The sequence below is a fragment of the Corvus hawaiiensis genome, chromosome Z (assembly GCF_020740725.1).
Source record: "Corvus hawaiiensis isolate bCorHaw1 chromosome Z, bCorHaw1.pri.cur, whole genome shotgun sequence".
NCBI lineage: Eukaryota > Metazoa > Chordata > Aves > Passeriformes > Corvidae > Corvus > Corvus hawaiiensis.
The window spans coordinates 3839107-3856481 of NC_063255.1; the positions used below are offsets into that span (position 1 = coordinate 3839107).

Consider the following 17375-nt stretch of genomic DNA (forward strand, 5'->3'; position numbering starts at 1 on the left):
TATGATTTAACAGCAATATAAAGCTGGCACCACGCCTAAATGTATTATGTTCTGAATTTCTGTGTTGACACCTGCCTAATTCATTCTCACTGTATGGAAATTAAATATAATAGTATTGAAATTGAAGGGGGGCTTCATGACAGATCTTCCAGGGCTTTTGTGAGGAAGAGAACAGGATAAAGGATTGGATCATAATAGTGGAACACTCAAGAGAGCTAACCATTGGTAGGATATTTTGGTAATCTTGCAAATCTCCTTTGGATTGCCTGGTAGCATTCCTTTTCTGTAGTGGCAGCTACAATTCTGGCACCAAATACAGAAGAAAATTCACACTGGAGTGCATCCCAGACAAATGTCAACATTCAAACCAGCAGTACAAAAAGATGAGTAGGAAATGTTTTTTCATTTCACCATTTTTGCAATTTGAAAAATTTTGACATCAGGACAAATCTGAGTAGTTCCTGTAAGGTTTGACAAAGTACATGAAGAGCAAGACCAGCTAATAGAGCAGTGGTCATTCAGCCCATTTTTGTAGGATGCTAAAATCAAGACTGCAGACCATGGTACACTGCTCTTCCACATCACAAATACATATCCCAGCTATCAGGTAGGTAACCTTGTTTTTTAAATCTAGAAATTCCTGGATCATAAGATAATGTTTTTGGGCAAGTTCTCCAAACAGTTGCATTCTGGTAAATTATTCCTTTGAAAAAAAGAAAAACAAGTTATTCTTAGCTACCTGTCTCAAACCAGATGTCGCCTATGCTACAGAAGATACTTGCTTAATGTTTTAATACTCTCTAAAGCCAGTAGGAAGCCCACAGTTACCTAACTGTGAATCCTAGAGAGTGCATGAATTGACCATAACAAGTTTAGCCTCTATAAAAGAATGTCTTGTATCCTTTCTTTGCTGCTTACTGGCATCCATTGCTAACTTGTGCTTTGCCAAATCCTTCTGTGATCCACTTTAGCCATTGAAATGGTAGAGGATTACCCCAACAAAAGGGAAAATAAAATGTGATGTTTTCTTATGAAGTGGTTTAAGTAAGGTCAGTCAAAAACCCTACAAGTTCAGGAGCAAGTGCCAGAGAAGGAGGATCATACCACTCCTTTTCCAAAAGCAGTGGAAAGGAGGAAGAAGTGAAGGCATTATAAGGGAGGGGAGACATAGAGAAAGAGACCAAGACCTTTCTGGTGGTTACAAACTGTTATGCTGAATGGTGACTCAATTGCTTGTGGAACAGCAGAGTAAGCCTGCTTCACAGATTACATGTTTTACTCTGTATCACCCCTGTAGGTGTTTCAAATTTTTCTTGTTCTTAACTGCAGCTTATGCTGGTATTTTAAGGTGATTCATATGGTACAGTTGTCGTCATTCAGTCATATAAGTTTCCTTATTTTTTCCCACGGCAAGAAGTTCATAACACAATGTTACTAAAATCTCCACATATTACTTTTTCATTTAAAATGTTTCAGGTAAACCATCCATTTGCCACTGATATCACAAGGTGTTACTGATGAAACAGGGTATTAGAGGATCGTTCCATTATTTTAAAGTTTTATGGTGGAACCCTGACCTGACCTTTGGTGACATGCTGTCAGGATGCATCCTTCAGGGATGTGAAAGGTGTTTCTATAGAAACAATAAAAGCATTAGATGAAATAATAGTAAAGGTTCTTTCTCTCAGCTTGAGGACAGAAGCAGAGACCATTATGTTCTTTTTGTTAGCACAAAGACAAGCTCTTGCAGATTTGCCAGAATGAACAACACAGATTTCTTTTCAACTGAAAAAAGCTCTTTACCAGTAATTCTGTTATATTGTGAGCAATTCATGAATCCTTTCTTGAATTTCCGATCATTTGCTCAGTCACTTGAAAGCAGTTAAAGAGTCATCTAATAATACAGGCTTTGCTTGAATAATGTATGATTTAGGCTTAACATTTCTACCCTGGTAAGAGCCTACAGGGAAACAAAAGCTTTTAAATCTTCTCATCCTTACAGTGGCAGGTAAGGCTATCTTCTGTAATAGATACTTCAAAAATGGATACGAACCCTGAATTTTACTTTCAATTTAGTCAGTGGAAAGATTTTCAATAGTTTTAGTTGCAATGATGTATTCTTCCTCTTCTCACCAGCAATTCAGCTTTTTTTAACTTTAAGAAGCAGAAAATGCTTTTAGTGTGAAATTAAATCAATTTAGTTAAATAATGCTGAGGATCAAACTTGAGAAAATAATTGAGAAGCTCAGTTAAGCAGTTATAAAGCTCTCATTCTTACTTTAATAATAAAAATATCCCTGGCTTTAGCAGTATTCTACAGCCAGATATGAAAAGTACACTACAGGCTATTTTAGCATGACAGGAAATTCAAAAGGTTCATTACGAAACCTTTATTACAGTTCATTACAGAACGTTGTCTTGTCTTTACCCAGTTTTTCATTGATGAGATACTATCTGGGGAAAGAGTAGTTACAATCAGCACAAATACAGCCCTAATCAGCGTGTGCCATCACTGAGCAATGAGGTTACTAAGTAAACTGTTCAGTAAATTATCAGCATTTCTACATCTTCCTTTCAGTAGGCAGCTAATCAAGTATGAAATGATTACAGAGATGCATTTTCACTGAAGCGAAATTTCCCTTCCAAATCTAGTATCTGCTTTTATAAAGGTAGGCATCTTTTAAACCATATTTATCTATTTTTTGCTATGGCAGTGTTTTAGGAATGGCACTTCCCAATTTAGTGCTATCACTGACACTCTCCCAAACTGTAGGCCACTCTCTCTCTCTCTTTCTCCCTCTTCCCCTCCCTTTTTCCTGTTGGGGCAGGATGGAGTTGAGAACTGGAGGCACAAAAGGTGAAGCTCGTGGGTTAAGATAAGAACAATTTACTGGAAACAGCAATGAGTTAAGAAAATGAATAGTAACAGCAACACTATTAATAACATATCTTGCCCAACGAATATATCTAATAACATTACTAAGTTTGCCCACTTGTCTGATTAATGACAGCCAAAACTTAATGGAATACTCTTTTTTAAAAAGAATCAGACTTTTTAATGGTGAGGACATTAGTGATACATACCTGATAAGACACACTTCTGTAAGAATTATGATTAACAGAAATAGAGCTCCTTTTTAGTAACTGAAAACCTATTACAGAAATATATAATTTGTTTTACAATTTGGTGCTTGTTGTGGTTTAACCTCGGACATCAAGTAAGTCCCACAGAGCTGCTCACTTGCTCGCCCCTGGTGGGATGATGGAGACTACTGAAAGGGTGAAAACTCATGGGCTGAGGTACAGGCAGTTTAGTAAGTAAAATGAAAGCCATGCATGCAAGCAAAGCAAAACAAGGAATTTATTCACCATTCCCAATGGGTGTAGGGAGGTGTTCAGCCATCCCCAGGAAAACAAGGCTATCTCATAAGTAATGATGACTTGGGAAGACAAATGCCATCACTTTGGATGCCCTCCCCTTCCTTCATCCTCCCCCCTCTCTTTATATGCTGAGCACGATGCCATACGGTCTGGGATATCCCCTGGGTCAGCTGGGGTCAGCTGTCCTGGTTGTGTGCTCTCCCAGCTCCTTGTGCCCCCTCAGCATCCTCACTGGTGGGGTAGGGTGAAGAGCAGAAAAGGCCTTGACCTCATGTGGGTTTAGCAATGACTAAAATATTCCTCTGTTATTAATACTGTTTCCAGTGCAAATCCAAAACGTAGCTCCATGATAGCTACTATGAAGAAAATTAACTCCACCCCAGCCAAAACCAGAACAGTGTTTTGTCTTTCATGACCCAAAAGATTGTTCTTTTTCTAAAACTAGCATCTCTCTAGTGTTTGTGCCATTCAGTACCTTTCCGATGAAACTGCAGTGATCCTAGAAGACATATGGACTTTAGCATTTCTGTTGTGTACATTTCTAAGCAACACTGCAACTGGATGTATAGTCTACAGATTTCAGGATGAATTTCACCATCTTCTGGGCTGGAATAAAAGAGAAGAATATAATTAGGAATGGGATTAGAAGGAGGTAAGGGTCAAAAAATCCACTTCTTTACTGTTGCAAGCAACCACATCACAATCTGCTTTACAAACTATTAAGATTTTTCTATGATAATGTATTTACAAAGCATTCTTTAGATCTGTAAAACTCTAGGCTTAACACTGCTAAACTTGGGTTGTCTTTGGTAAGACTGCATGTCCTGATTGTCTCCTCTGCATGTTTTCAGAAAACAGGTAAACAAGTGATGGAGATATTTTCCCCTCTTTAAAAAAGCTTTGGATTAGTATTTTCTTTGAGATTGAAGCATTCTTTTGCCATCCAGTCTCAGTTATCCTTGGTCTTGACAAAAATGCAGGAGATTACAGGGCCACTTTAACAGTCCCTGTTCAGGTTACAAATCCTGTATCAAGCAGAATCAACCCTACTTTGAAGACACTCTCATCAGAAACAAGTCAGGTTTAGCCTACTCGTTCTATACATTCTGCCTGAATTTGTTTTCCCCCTGTATTTAAATTAGTAGTGATATCAACTGCACTGTCAGGAGAATTGGATGCATGAGACTTTTTTCAGAAAAGTAGTAACAATCTTGAAAACAAAAACTGAAATCCTACACCTCCAATTAATCGCTTAGGACACCAAGAAAATAATTTACCCACACCCAGAAACCAATTCTCATGCCTACTTGTAAAATCAGGCATTAAGTATCACTTTTGTGGGCTGGAATCACAGTAGTGGTAAGCTGTGCAGTCATGAAAAAAAATTATTGTACAAAAAACGAATGCTTAAACAAGATAAAAGGCTAAAAAAGAAAAAAACCCAAAAGGTTGGAAAAGACTAAAGATTGAAGAGAAATTATGCTGGATTTAGTCAAAAGAGACAAAGGACGATAGGTTCCACCTGCCAAGCCATTACAAAGTGGACATCATCAAAGAGCCAGGAAATTACTGGAGCATAAATTACAATTGCTGTGGTCTGTTACTACAGGAGCTACACCAAACACATTGTAATAAACCAGCCCATCCTAGGAGCTTTATTTCTTTTGGCTAGACTATAATATGACCATTTCTCTTAAGCCACATCTACTTTTGTACTTCTGAAGTCTTGATTTGTTGAAAAATTATCATGCACAATACTTTCTGCATTTTATCACACATACAGAATAAAGCTATGGTGCAGAACAAAAGGGTTCAACCACAATTCTGCTTCCCCCCCGCCACCCCGCAATGTGTGCATCAATTACTGTGGCAGCCCTTTTCTCAATGAGCAGTTTTTTTGAAAAAAACTTTGAGAGAAAAAACTTTAGGAGTGTAGAAATCCATTTGGTTTCCATATTTAGTATGCAGGTCCAAAATTTAAGTCTTCAAACTATTGCTTATTTATTATTATTATCATGCAATACCTAAGTCCTGGAGTCCCACCAATATACACACAGGCCCATTCAGTTTCTGCTTAAGTTTCCTAGATGTCTGAAGATTTCTTTGTGACCAAGGTTTCTTCTGTCCTGAAGCCACTGACTTGTCTATTCCACCTGAAGGGGATTTCCCCATACATGTTCTTGTGCAAAGTGGAACCTGCAAAAAATTTAAGCCACCAGAGATGGTAATGATGACCTTTTTCTGCCCAATGATGAGAGCTCTTTTGATAGGGAGACAGAAAGAGAAGTTCTGCTCCTCTTTCTCAGGTAAGTCAAGCTGAATTTGTCTAGCTCTTCTGAAAACTAGGATTATTTAACCACAAGTCTATCCCTGAGAGAAACAGTCACTATGTTGTGACAAGGTAATTTCCTTGTAGCAGATTTAGATAAAACTGAAATATGCCAATTCTACTTTTCTCTGCAGTATTTCTGATGTTAGAAATCCTCAGACCTCTCAAAAGTCATGGTTATTGCAGGACTTTTGTTAGCCATGTTTATTTACAATTTACCACCTTCCTTTGTAGGTGTCACTGACAAAAAGATTTCAGGGTCTGCACACAGGTGTAAGCAAACAGTGTTTTCCTTATACAGCTATTAAATTTCTATGAAACAAACATGGTGAAAACTTTTTAAAAAACATTTTTGCTCTTAGTGACAGAATTTTTAACTGTGCAGACTAGGAAGGCAGCAATTATATATAAGATGCTTAACTCATGGACCAATACAGATTTATTAGTGGCTTCTTATTTACAAATAAGCTGGGAGAGTATTCATAATAATAGGCATTTTAATTGACTTTTTTTGCAGCCATAAATCTCTGTGGTTTTTTGCAAACTGCATTTATGAACAGCATGAGAGTAAGAAGTAGAAACATCAATAACATATGCATGTTCTGGCCCATTCTTGTTTTCTCAAGAATATGGAACATATGTAATTGGACTATAGGCAAAATTTTTCTCTCATTTGCAAATCCAGAGTAACAGCAGTGGTATCCAAGAAAAATATTGTACAAGGTTTATACAATGAGAATTATTTCCAGCCCAGTACCCTCACTGATTGTCTCAAACTATTTAATTAGTGTTTAATTGCAATAATGACCACAACAATTCCATTAGTTTGCAACCAATTTCCTTCTATGCATGTATATAGGCTTCATTTTCATCTCTGAAAGCCAAATGCTCTGATGTGAATGCGCACAAAGATTTCTTTTATAATCCCTGAATTCTGTGTAGAGGGCTTAACATTTCCTTTTAAAGTGTTATCAGTTTTTCTATTTCTGTGTGTTCAATGCCATACCATGAGAAATGCTTAACTGGGACTAGTATAGACATAAATTTCAGAATGCTGGTTATGATAAGTTTATTATTAATTAATATTAAGTATTATTTAATAGTTATATACCAAGATAATATTTATCTACAAGGAAAGTTCATGCAAACTCCTAATATTACCCCCCAGGTCAGCTGTTCAGTTAGTCTAGCTGATTTTTTTATGAAGACCATTAAGTTATTCAAGAGAAATCTCATATAACACAATCTTACACAATGCTGTGCTAAATGGTGTTTGCAACAGAGCTATTTAATAGCTTATGTGTAGCTGGATATATGAGAGCTAGCACAGCACTGAGCACCCACCCAAGAGACACAGACCAGCACCTCGTTGTTGGCTGTATAAAATGTAGTTACAAAAGTGAAAATGCTGTGTTAGTCCTATACAAAACAGTAGCTTAAGTTACGCAGTTTATCCGGCTGCTATTAAAAGTATAATTTTTTGTAAAAATAAACTTAAGTCTATAAAATCTATAGTAAATCTATTACATTCTCATGGTTTAACTATTGTTAAAATCGATGTCTTTCTTTCCATAAAATCCTACTTTTTAAAAATCATGTAATGTTGTTCAACTGAGTATGTTTAAAAGGCACAGACAAGAAGTGGAATTTACTTCCCTTTGTATTTTCCTAAGATTGAGATTTACAATAAAACCTATAGAGGGAGCTCTTACACCAACCATATAGTACTCGGTATCTTTAAGAGAGGTAAATGCAGTTATTTTGGTAATTATTTCAAGATACATTAATAAACATGATTAAAATGCTCCTCCTTAAATGCGAAGGAAAAGAATAAAAATTCCTTAAAAAAATTTTTTTTTCCTCCAAAATAGCTGACAGATGATTTTATTGTACTGCCAAAGTGTTGGTTACAATTGAGAAACACCTTGAGGTTTTCCTGAATTCCCACAGGTGCCCAGCATTCACAGTTGCACTGAAATTAGTGAAACTTAAGACTACTAAAACTGAAAAATTATTATGCTCTAATTCTCAATTTAACTTAAAAAATTTAGTCACACATTTACAACAGAACAGAATTTATTTGTACTTTCAACAACATTAAAAAACATAAACAGATGTACTACCTCTGGTTAAAAGAGTAGCTAAGCTATATGAACGGTTTGATAAACCTTCTTGTAAAAGCATTGTTTTGACAAGTTCTATGCTTAACTCTAAGGGAAAGTATTAATAGTTCCAAAATATTATAAGCTGAAAGAACTATCTAGACATATAATGAAGATTGTTTGTTTTCAAAAGCCAAAGGAAAATAAACATTTGCCAAGCCAAAAGTGAAAATTAAATAATCACATTCTGTCTTATGCTCCATATATGTACTTCCCTTGAAAAATAATGTAAGTTGGCATGATGAGCTGTGAAAAATCACTGTCCACAAATATTACCCTGTAGATTGTATTTTAAGTCAGTATCTGAAACACCATGGTTGAGAAATACAAAGCAGTAGAAAGATGAAAAAGATGAAGAACAAAAATTACCTCAGACATAATGGTGCTTCTGTTGGGATGAAAAGGGTGACAATCCCTTTATATACCTAGTACAAGAAGTCCCTCTGATTATGGCTCAGGTGCAACAGCCTACTAAACCTGCCTTTGCTTTTGTATCTTAAACAGATCATTTATTTCTTCACCATGCAGCCATAGATCTTTGAAGGCAACAAAAGACTGGCTGATTTATTTTGAATACAGGTAGAAAAGTTGTCCAACAAAGACGTTTTCTTCTAAACAGTTCCTGGAAAAATGTTCTTATTTGTGTTCCTTCCATTTGCTGGGGCTGTTTTTTAAAAAATGCACACAAACTGCTGTCAGCTTCAGTGCCATGTATTGGTTTTTTGTTCTCTATGCAATACTGTGATACAATTGCTATGCCACACCCATGTCCAGACAGGAAAAAAGCAGGGCTTGTTCCTTCTAGCAGATCCATAAATGACTGCAATGCTGTTCTTATTAAATCAGATTGTTGTTTTGAAGCAGTTACAACAGCGCTCTCAATAACAGAAGACATGTGAACAGGTTTAGTTTTGTTAGATCAGTGTAAATTTCCGATAACTCTGGTAAGACTGATGGAGTCAATCTGAGTATATGATACAACCAGCAGAACAAAACCATAGTGCAGTGACTCACTCATATTGTAGAGACATTGCTAACTCCAAGGTTGATAACATTTTAGGTATTTCCAGGCTAGAACAATTTAGATACAACTATAACATTTTTTTTTTGAAAAACATAGTTTTGAAACTATCGGAGTCACAGACCAGAATTTTCTAGACTTCTTCCCTCAGAAGTGAGTTTTAATGGCTGAACTGAAGAATGGGCAAGAAGTAAACTATGAGAGCACTATCCAATCTGTTCCACTAGAGGACAAACCCAATTACAAATCACTCAGTGTATCTTCTTGTATATGAGTAAAACAGCACTGAAAGGAAACTTACTCCACTCTAGGTAATACTAGGTGTGTTGGGTGCATTTGCAAGGTTTTGGTAGTGATGGTGGCAACAGGGTGCCCTTTGTGGGATGAGGTGGGGGGCTTCCTTGTGCTGGACACAGACAGTTCCTGCAGCTCTGCAAGGACTCCTTGGCAGGACACAGCTGAGTTCATCTGCTGAACAAAAACTTATTTTTAAAAAGGGCAAAAATAGCCACAGGGAGAGAGAGGGAACAAAAGGAGTAGGAAACAAGACAGGGAATATCAGGGTAAGAGAAAGGAGGAGGTTCTCCATGGCAGAGCAGATCTTCCCTGCAGCCCACAGAGAACACCAGAGCAGATGGGTATTTTTGAAGGAACTGCCACCTGTGGAGAGCCTAAGCTAGAGCAGATTTTCCTGACAGGACTGCTGCCTGTGCAGAAGCCCACACTAGAGCTGAGGAAAAGTGTGAGGAGGAAGGAGAAACAAAGCAGATTGGTAAGGACTGGAACCCCCCACTGGCATCCCACCTGCACCTCTCAGGAGGGTGGGGGTAGGTACAGGAGCCTGGAGTGAAGTTGAGCATGGAAAAGAGGTAGAAAAGGTGCTAGCTTAGTATGTGTCTTTTCCCACTACCTACATTAGTAATTACTTTTATTTTAATTGGCAATAGATTAAGGTAATCATTCCCAAGTCAAGGCTGCTCTACAGTCAGTCAATGTCTCTATTTCCACCCAATCTTTCTCGTTCCTGTTCTTCCTGTCTTCTCCCCATGTCCTGCTGAGGAGTGCATGAGCAAGCAATTGGGTGGGAGTTTGGCTGTTCGCTCAAAAGAAGCCACCACTTTAGCTAAGATTAAAATCCCCAGCAGGATTTTAATTCTAAATACTCAGAATTTAATTCTACAGAATTAAATACTGAGTACTCAGTATTTAATTCTAAATACTCAGAATTCCAAATGAAATTGCATGTGTCTCCAACTATGCTTTTAAGTTCTTCTAAGTTTTAAAAAAGAAAAAAAAAAAAAAAAAAATGCAGGGCTTGACCACCACACCTTTGCAGAAATCAACTCCAAGCCCGTTGTTCCTTCCTTCAGCTGTCTGTCCCTTGCCTCTACTTTAGAGAAATTCAGGAGACTTCTGCACTAGCCAAACATAAGCTGAACAAGGGCCTTTCTCTGTGCAAGTTATCAGACTCCCTGTTGAGAAGGTGGTGTCCGGTTAGATGAAAAAAAAACTTTGAGCCCTCAAGTCAGCCTTGCTTAGCTCTAGTCTCAGCTGAACAAAAAATCTCACAGCCCCAAATTATATGATACCGAAGAACAGATAAATCCAAACCATGACACAGACCTTCCAGAAAGGATCATTGCTAACCAAGGAGACAGTGAGATTAGCTGTATATACAGTAACTCTTAAGCTTATCAAAGGAGTTCCTATTCAGAACCCTGCCTTGTCAGCATTGACAAGTTCTCAAATGAATTTGATAAAAGTGTGGAGAAAGCACAGATAAATTTGTGCCATCTGACAGGCTCAAGCCCAGCCTCTTTTAACTTCACTGCAGGCAGCTGAAAGTCATGCTGCCTGTGGATTTGCCCATTGATTTTAGTTAAGCTTCTGTGTTCTTTAAAATGTCCCTTAATCACTCACTATTCATTAACAAATAATTTTTAAATTCTACCTTTCTAAAATCCGCAAAACATAAATGGATTCGTACCTACACTCCCGTGCAGTTCCTTTGATTAACAGTTGTACAGAAATTTTATGAAAACTAGTATCTGATGTGTGGTCATTTTCGAAATTGGTTCTTATTTGTGTGGACAAGTACGGTCAAACTTTCCAGAGAGCCTGAAGGAGAGGTAAATGCTTTAGGTATTTGATGCTGTAGGATCTCAGTCACAACGAACTACAAACATACTGGATTTAGAAGGAACTCTGCTGCAGGCAAGTGATGCCATCTGCTGTTGACCATTCACAGGACACTAAACCAGCTGATTCCTTAGATTTGTAACACTTCCTTTTTCCATTTCATTTCTGTTAGTACTTTCCTTGAATATAAATTTCAATTTCTTTTTTTTCCTAAAAGGCATTCCTTAAAGCATTAGCGTGATCTGGATACCTGCTATCAGGTATCTGGTTTTCCATATTCCAAAATGGGAAAACCAGAGCAGTTGTGAAGAGTGGTTAGAATGAAAACACAAGGAACATGGTATTGCTTTTCCTCAAATTATTACAAACCACCTTGCTACCAGGACTACTTAAAGTGAAGATGTTCCGTAAGTTTCACTGTGATTTGGATAAGAGCTATATTGCATTAGCAATTACTGAAAAGATCTATATATTTTCATAATTTTTTTTTTTTTTTTTTTTTTTTGGTCTATTGGTCAAACACTGTGACTGCTGCAATTCTAAACTGGAAAGAAAACAGCACATCCAGTAGATAGTACTAGGTTGCTCAGAATAAGGCAGTGTTTGGGATTCTCTAGGTATCAAATGCTTCTAGGAGTGCTCTGAATATGTCACGCTTACGCCTCAGAGTATTTTTTATCTTTTTAAAAAATCATATGTTCAAATACCTCCATATGAAAGTATCCCAAATGAAAAATTGTTATAGAATCAGTAAAAGAATCTCACACAGTGCCACCAGATAATTCACAAACCAAATCTGTAAGAGTAGTTAAAAATCACAGCTGAGAGACTGAGAAAACTTGAATGTGTCAAAAAAAAAAAAAAAAAAAGAAAAAAGAAATAGATTAGCTTCCTGAATTTAAATTCACATAAGGAAAAAGAAATTTTTAAAACCATCTGTTGATAAAATGTGTTCAGGAAGCAGTATTCTAGCAAAAAGAACTCCGCAATTTTTTCACTTCAGATTTCTTAATCCTACTTTGGTCTCCACTTGACTTTGTGAACTGGTGTTACTTTTGGTTTTTTCCCTCTTTGCAAAGCCTTTTTTTCTGCTTGGGAAACAAGGATTTTTCCATCAAGTTTTTCTTAGCCATTCAGTATCATGTATTAGCAGCTGCACAGACGTACTACTAATTTCTGAGTCTTGAATGATGCAAAATGAACTGCGAAAGTCTGTACCCACTACTTTGGGTAGGTCTGCAGTTAAATTAAATGCCCAGACTTTGGAATGTCCACGACTTTGGTGCACTGGAGCTCTTCACCCTGCATGAAGGGACTGCTTCCTCAGCACACAGCCTCATCCTGCTCAGCCTTACATACTGTGGTTGCAGTTGTCATACTATTCCCAAGTACCAAATGCTGCTTTATTGGTGTTGGGGTTTTTTTTGGAAGGGCTTGTAAACGCATAAGGGTGGATAGTGCTGTTTCACCACAGTAACAACTCCAAAGCTGTTGGAAATAATTGGAGGCTGCTGTATAAACATGGCACTTTTAAGTATTTTGCCACTCAACCATTTGCCGTGCTGCCAAGGTTACCAACACTAGATTTGCAATGATCTGTCTTGCCCTGATAGACAGAGATATGATGTGTCAGCTTTTCTTTGCTCAAACAATAAATGCAAACTTGTTTTCTTCTGAAATGGGAAGCAGTTTCTTCAACAACTTTGAGCACAGAATTTAATATGTCGGTATTTGAATTCTTACACCAGATCTGCTGCCAGGAAATGTTCATGATGAAAGTATTCTTATGAAAAATAAGAACAGCAAGATAAAAAATGGAACATAAGAGAAAATAAGACCTTCTATGTTAATATACAAATAATTCAGTATATTATTTCTCTGATAGTTAAAAATTATGTGGAAAATGTAAATGTAGATCTAGAAATGTACCCATCAAGGAGAAAATTCTATGCATTAACAGCCAACACTTTGATATATGTTAAATTTTAAAACATGAATTTAAACAGCATTTAACTGGTAATACTGGAAAGATTCTGGATTAAGGAATGCTTCTTTTAATGCTGTGTCAAGGTGAAATCTTAATGCCCAGATAATGGTTTCAAATATTTAACTAATTGCTCAGAAACAGAACGATAAAGCAATTAGAAAAATTACAACAGATTTTGTACACCTTGTTGAAATTGGTTGGAATTTTTCCAGTGTAGGCCTGACAGAACTGGTATCTCCCATAGCTGGAGACTGATCTTGCAAGGTACTGATGATGCTGCTAAGAGTAGTTACCCTTTGATACTCGACCTCTCACTAGAGCAAACCTCCATGTACCATGCAGATCACAGTAAGTGTGAAGTCTTTTCTTAGCTGACTATGCAGGAAGTGCAGCGCTTGAAAGAGCATGACCAAATGTGGGGCATGAGAAGGACATGCTCTTAATTGCATGGCCCTGCACAATTTACCTGGCAATGCCATTGGCTGGTTTCAGTGAGGGGCACAGAATCAAAATGGTCCTTTCTAACTAGAGAGCAGTGTTACAGAATGTGGAGAAATACTGAGCATTGGTAAAAACATTTCCATTAACTTGCAATTTTCAGTCCAAAACTTAAAAAAAAGAGGTAAGAAATCAGAAGCAAAATCCCAGCACATGTGGAATTCTAAGAGCTCATGCTGAAGCCTTTCTAATGCGTGTAACTTCATTATCTCATGTTTTCACTTCTCTTAAGATATATGAACATATTCTTCACATAGACTGGCTCTGTAAGATTCAGTGAGAATCAGAAGTAATTTTCTGAAAACAATATAAGCCAAGCTAACCAGAATAAAGACAAGCAGAGTTCCTATCAAATTGCAGCTATGTGGGATTTCTTAATCAAACAGTATTTAGGAAAATGACTGGGAAAGGAGCACTAAAAACTTGTCATTAAATTCTTAGCTTTAGCTGTGTTTCATTAGAAACCTATAGAAGAGAAATACTGAAATATGCTATTGAAACAGGTCTCAAAACAGTTGGCCTAATGGGGACACAAAGGCACGCTTCTTGGCTGTCTTGGTTACAGATAAACACAAGTGCAACTTTTATTTATATCTGTGAAGGTAGGTATGAAGTTTCCGTACATTATTTTTTCAGAAATACTGCAATGAAAAAGTTATTTTGGATTGGTCTAACATTAATTTTGAACCATGTAGGCTTCTCTGGCACCCCTAATTGTTGTGGGCATAGAAGCAGCATGACATGAAAGGCTCATGATCAGCCACACTTCTGTCTATAAATACCTTCTAAAGTTTAGCTCTAGATCCCCTTGTGAAGCACTATTTACTGACATAAGCTAGTAACACTCAGGTTTTTGCTCAAGAAGAGCTTATTAACTGATTCCGCTTCTGACATGACATGACAAGACATAGCAACAGGAGTTGCTATGTGCTGTTACATGTTAGGGCTTAGAATTCCAGCAAACTGACATTTAAAAATCAATTTCAAAAGAAATAAATGATGAAAACAGTATGATAAAAATGCAATATTAACATGCATTATTTAGATAAAAACTATAGCAATATAAAACAGAGTATTTGAAAACAATGCTTTCCCTTGAAAGACTGAAATATGATGTAAAATTACTAAGTATTTTTCAGAGATAGTAAGAATTGGTACCCCTATTTAGTAAGTAATTCATCTGAAACATCGGTCAGGGACTGAATGAGATTTTTCAGAATTTTCTCGAAACACAGAGGTTTGAAAAAATTATTATTTTTGTTCGTCATGTTTAATGCCGCAGATCTAAAGGTCAGTGGATTCCAGTGGGCTTGTCATACATACATTCAAGACTTTGCCATGAGGAGTTCCCAAACAGTTAATGTGACAGTAGCAAATCAGATATTAATTTCATTACTGAGTGGAGACAGGCTATGAGGGAAAAAAAACAAGAAACAGAAACACTGAAAAAAGGGATGACAAAGGAGAAAAGGGAATGAGAAAATCTGGAGTGAAGTGAAGGTAACAGCAACTGTCAAAAGAGAGTCCACATAAAGTTCTGTGGGCTTTTCAAAATTCTCACAGTTCATTTCTAGAAATATACCTAACTGCTGGATCCTCTGGCTGTTTACTCCCTGAGAAAATGACTTGCACAGTAGAGGTGAGAAAAGCATTTTATGTCCAACAATGAGAGCGTATCTTCTGAAAAGACAAAATGGGGCAAGAGAAGGGCATAAAGTTAGAGACTGCTGGCAGAAACACTGAATTTTCTGCAAAAGGTCAGCTCTGATTCTGCAGCATTTCTAAAGAGGCCCCACCAATGTAATTCAGTCCCCATATCTGTTTGGTAACGTATGTTGTTTTCCTTTACTTAAATTTCTCACGTAAAGGTTTGTATACCTCAAAATAAGAATGTAAAACAGATTGGTTGTTTCAACCATTGCTACAGATAAATACTCTTACATATGTCTGGAATACTCCATTATTAATGAGTTAGACTTCGAGAAACCACCCTTTAAAATCTAACTATAGTGGAATGCTGCTCATGCAGAGAAGAGAAGAGAAGAGAAGAGAAGAGAAGAGAAGAGAAAAGAGAAGAGAAAAGAGAAGAGAAGAGAAGAGAAGAGAAGAGAAGAGAAGAGAAGAGAAGAGAAGAGAAGAGAAGAGAAGAGAAGAGAAGAGAAGAGAAGAGAAGAGAAGAGAAGATTCCATTGAAAGACTAGTATCTTACATTTTGGTATCGTCTTCTAGGTTCCAGGAACCCATAATGGGAGTGATGAATGCAGAGGGCATGTCAAAATGGAAGGCGAACCAACCTAAACCTACAGGGTACTCCAACCCTAGACCACGGTACTGTGCAGGTAAATTCAAAGTTTGCCAGGGTGAAGATACAGAATGCTGAGGAATAATGAGCCTTTACCTGAATTCTGAGTCTCTACTTCCCTGTGTCTTTATGTATTTCATCTGCTTAAAACATAGAAAAACATTATGGGAGCAAGGCTTAGAACACCACAAAGGAAGTTCCCTAACAGTTTTAGATGTTTACCTGCAATGGCACTGCTTGAAACCCAAGTACAGACCAGACCTCAACACAGTTTTTCTTCCTCATGCAAAATACTCTTTCCACTGGGTCAGATGATGGCAATGTGCGCCCTAATTCCCCACACCTCATACCTTCAGGTTATGTCACAGAGGAACAGCTATGCTGTTTTATGCCTCCCAGGGAGAATATTGCCGTTTGTGGTGATCCTCAAAAATGGGCAGCATCCCTGGCTGCTGGGCTGTGACACAGCTTCCCGGCTGTTGGGAGGACCCTTCATGCAAGGGGCAGGCTTACCTGTTTGGCTTACCCAGCATATCCAGTCTTGGAGTCTCAGCAGTGCACTGGAAAGGGCTGTGAATGTGCCAATTGAGTGTCAGATGGAAGAAAGAAGCAAGTAGGAGACTGACAAAGATGATGTCTGTTCTACTTTTAGCACTCACTTTCTACTTTTCTCACTTTCCTCCCTTTTCTAGGAGGCAGGTGCAAGGGGTCTAGAAATTGACTCACCTTCAGCTTTGGCTAAAACAAAGTGGCATGGGCCACTGTGTTTCATGAGGAGCACCAAAATGGTGTGTCAAGCTCTCGAGGATGCTAGCATCTCTGGGATCAACCTTGTCAGGACAAGCAAGACTGCTGTCCTGACTGCCGGTGAGGTTTATCATTAGGCAAGGTGCTGTAAGCTCTTCCACTTCGTCAAAACTAAGTTACGCTGCATTACTGCAGACGTAGAATTTCCAGAATTTTCAGAATTGCTGTTCCAAACATAGAAAAATAATAGAGTAATAAATTCACTTTTAGGTCTGTTTGCCCTTTACTAAATCTGGCCTCCAGTTATGAAAGATAGATCTATAAAGGGAGATACTAATACCTTGTATCTTCAAGTCCCAAATACCTATTAAAGCACTTCCAAAGACAAAGGTACAAATAAAAAATCAGTCTATAGAGGTCAGCTATTTTGAAAATTCTAGCCTTAGTAAATAACCTTCGTTTTTCTTCCATTATTTGCTTTCTGAACTGGAGATATGACTTAAATGATTTCATTTTCAACTTGCAGCTTAAATTGAGTAAACAGATTTTGTTCTTAATAAGCAAACCCACCTTAACTCAGTTCCACAGAAAATAGTTCGATCTTTTTGCCATCCCTTTCCATCATTTTAGATGCATGTGGTTTGTATAATTAGAGAAATTTTTTACAAGGAATCTATTCAGAACAACATGCGCATCTTACTCCTTTGTGAAAGGAGTAAGCCAGGGTATACTTACTCTGCACTATCATGCACTACTTGGTCCTGAAGGGGTATGTTAAACTATCCACATCTGAGCTTTTTTATCAAAAC

General features: G+C 37.5%; 1 protein-coding gene across 2 annotated transcripts in view; it reads right to left on the reverse strand.

Annotated features, from left to right (window-relative positions):
• Positions 1-17375, reverse strand: part of LOC125320474 (regulator of G protein signaling 7 binding protein) — a 32244-nt gene that overhangs the window by 4894 nt on the left and 9975 nt on the right. The window contains exons 2-3 of one of the 2 annotated variants that reach the window (XM_048292847.1): positions 5406-5577; positions 3857-3987 (exon numbers count right to left, since the gene is read on the reverse strand). In XM_048292847.1, the coding sequence (XP_048148804.1) occupies positions 3857-3920 (64 nt within the window). In that variant the 5' untranslated portion in view covers positions 3921-3987; positions 5406-5577. The remainder of the gene's footprint in view (positions 1-3856; positions 3988-5405; positions 5578-17375) is intronic. The other variant, XM_048292846.1, reaches the window with a different exon arrangement.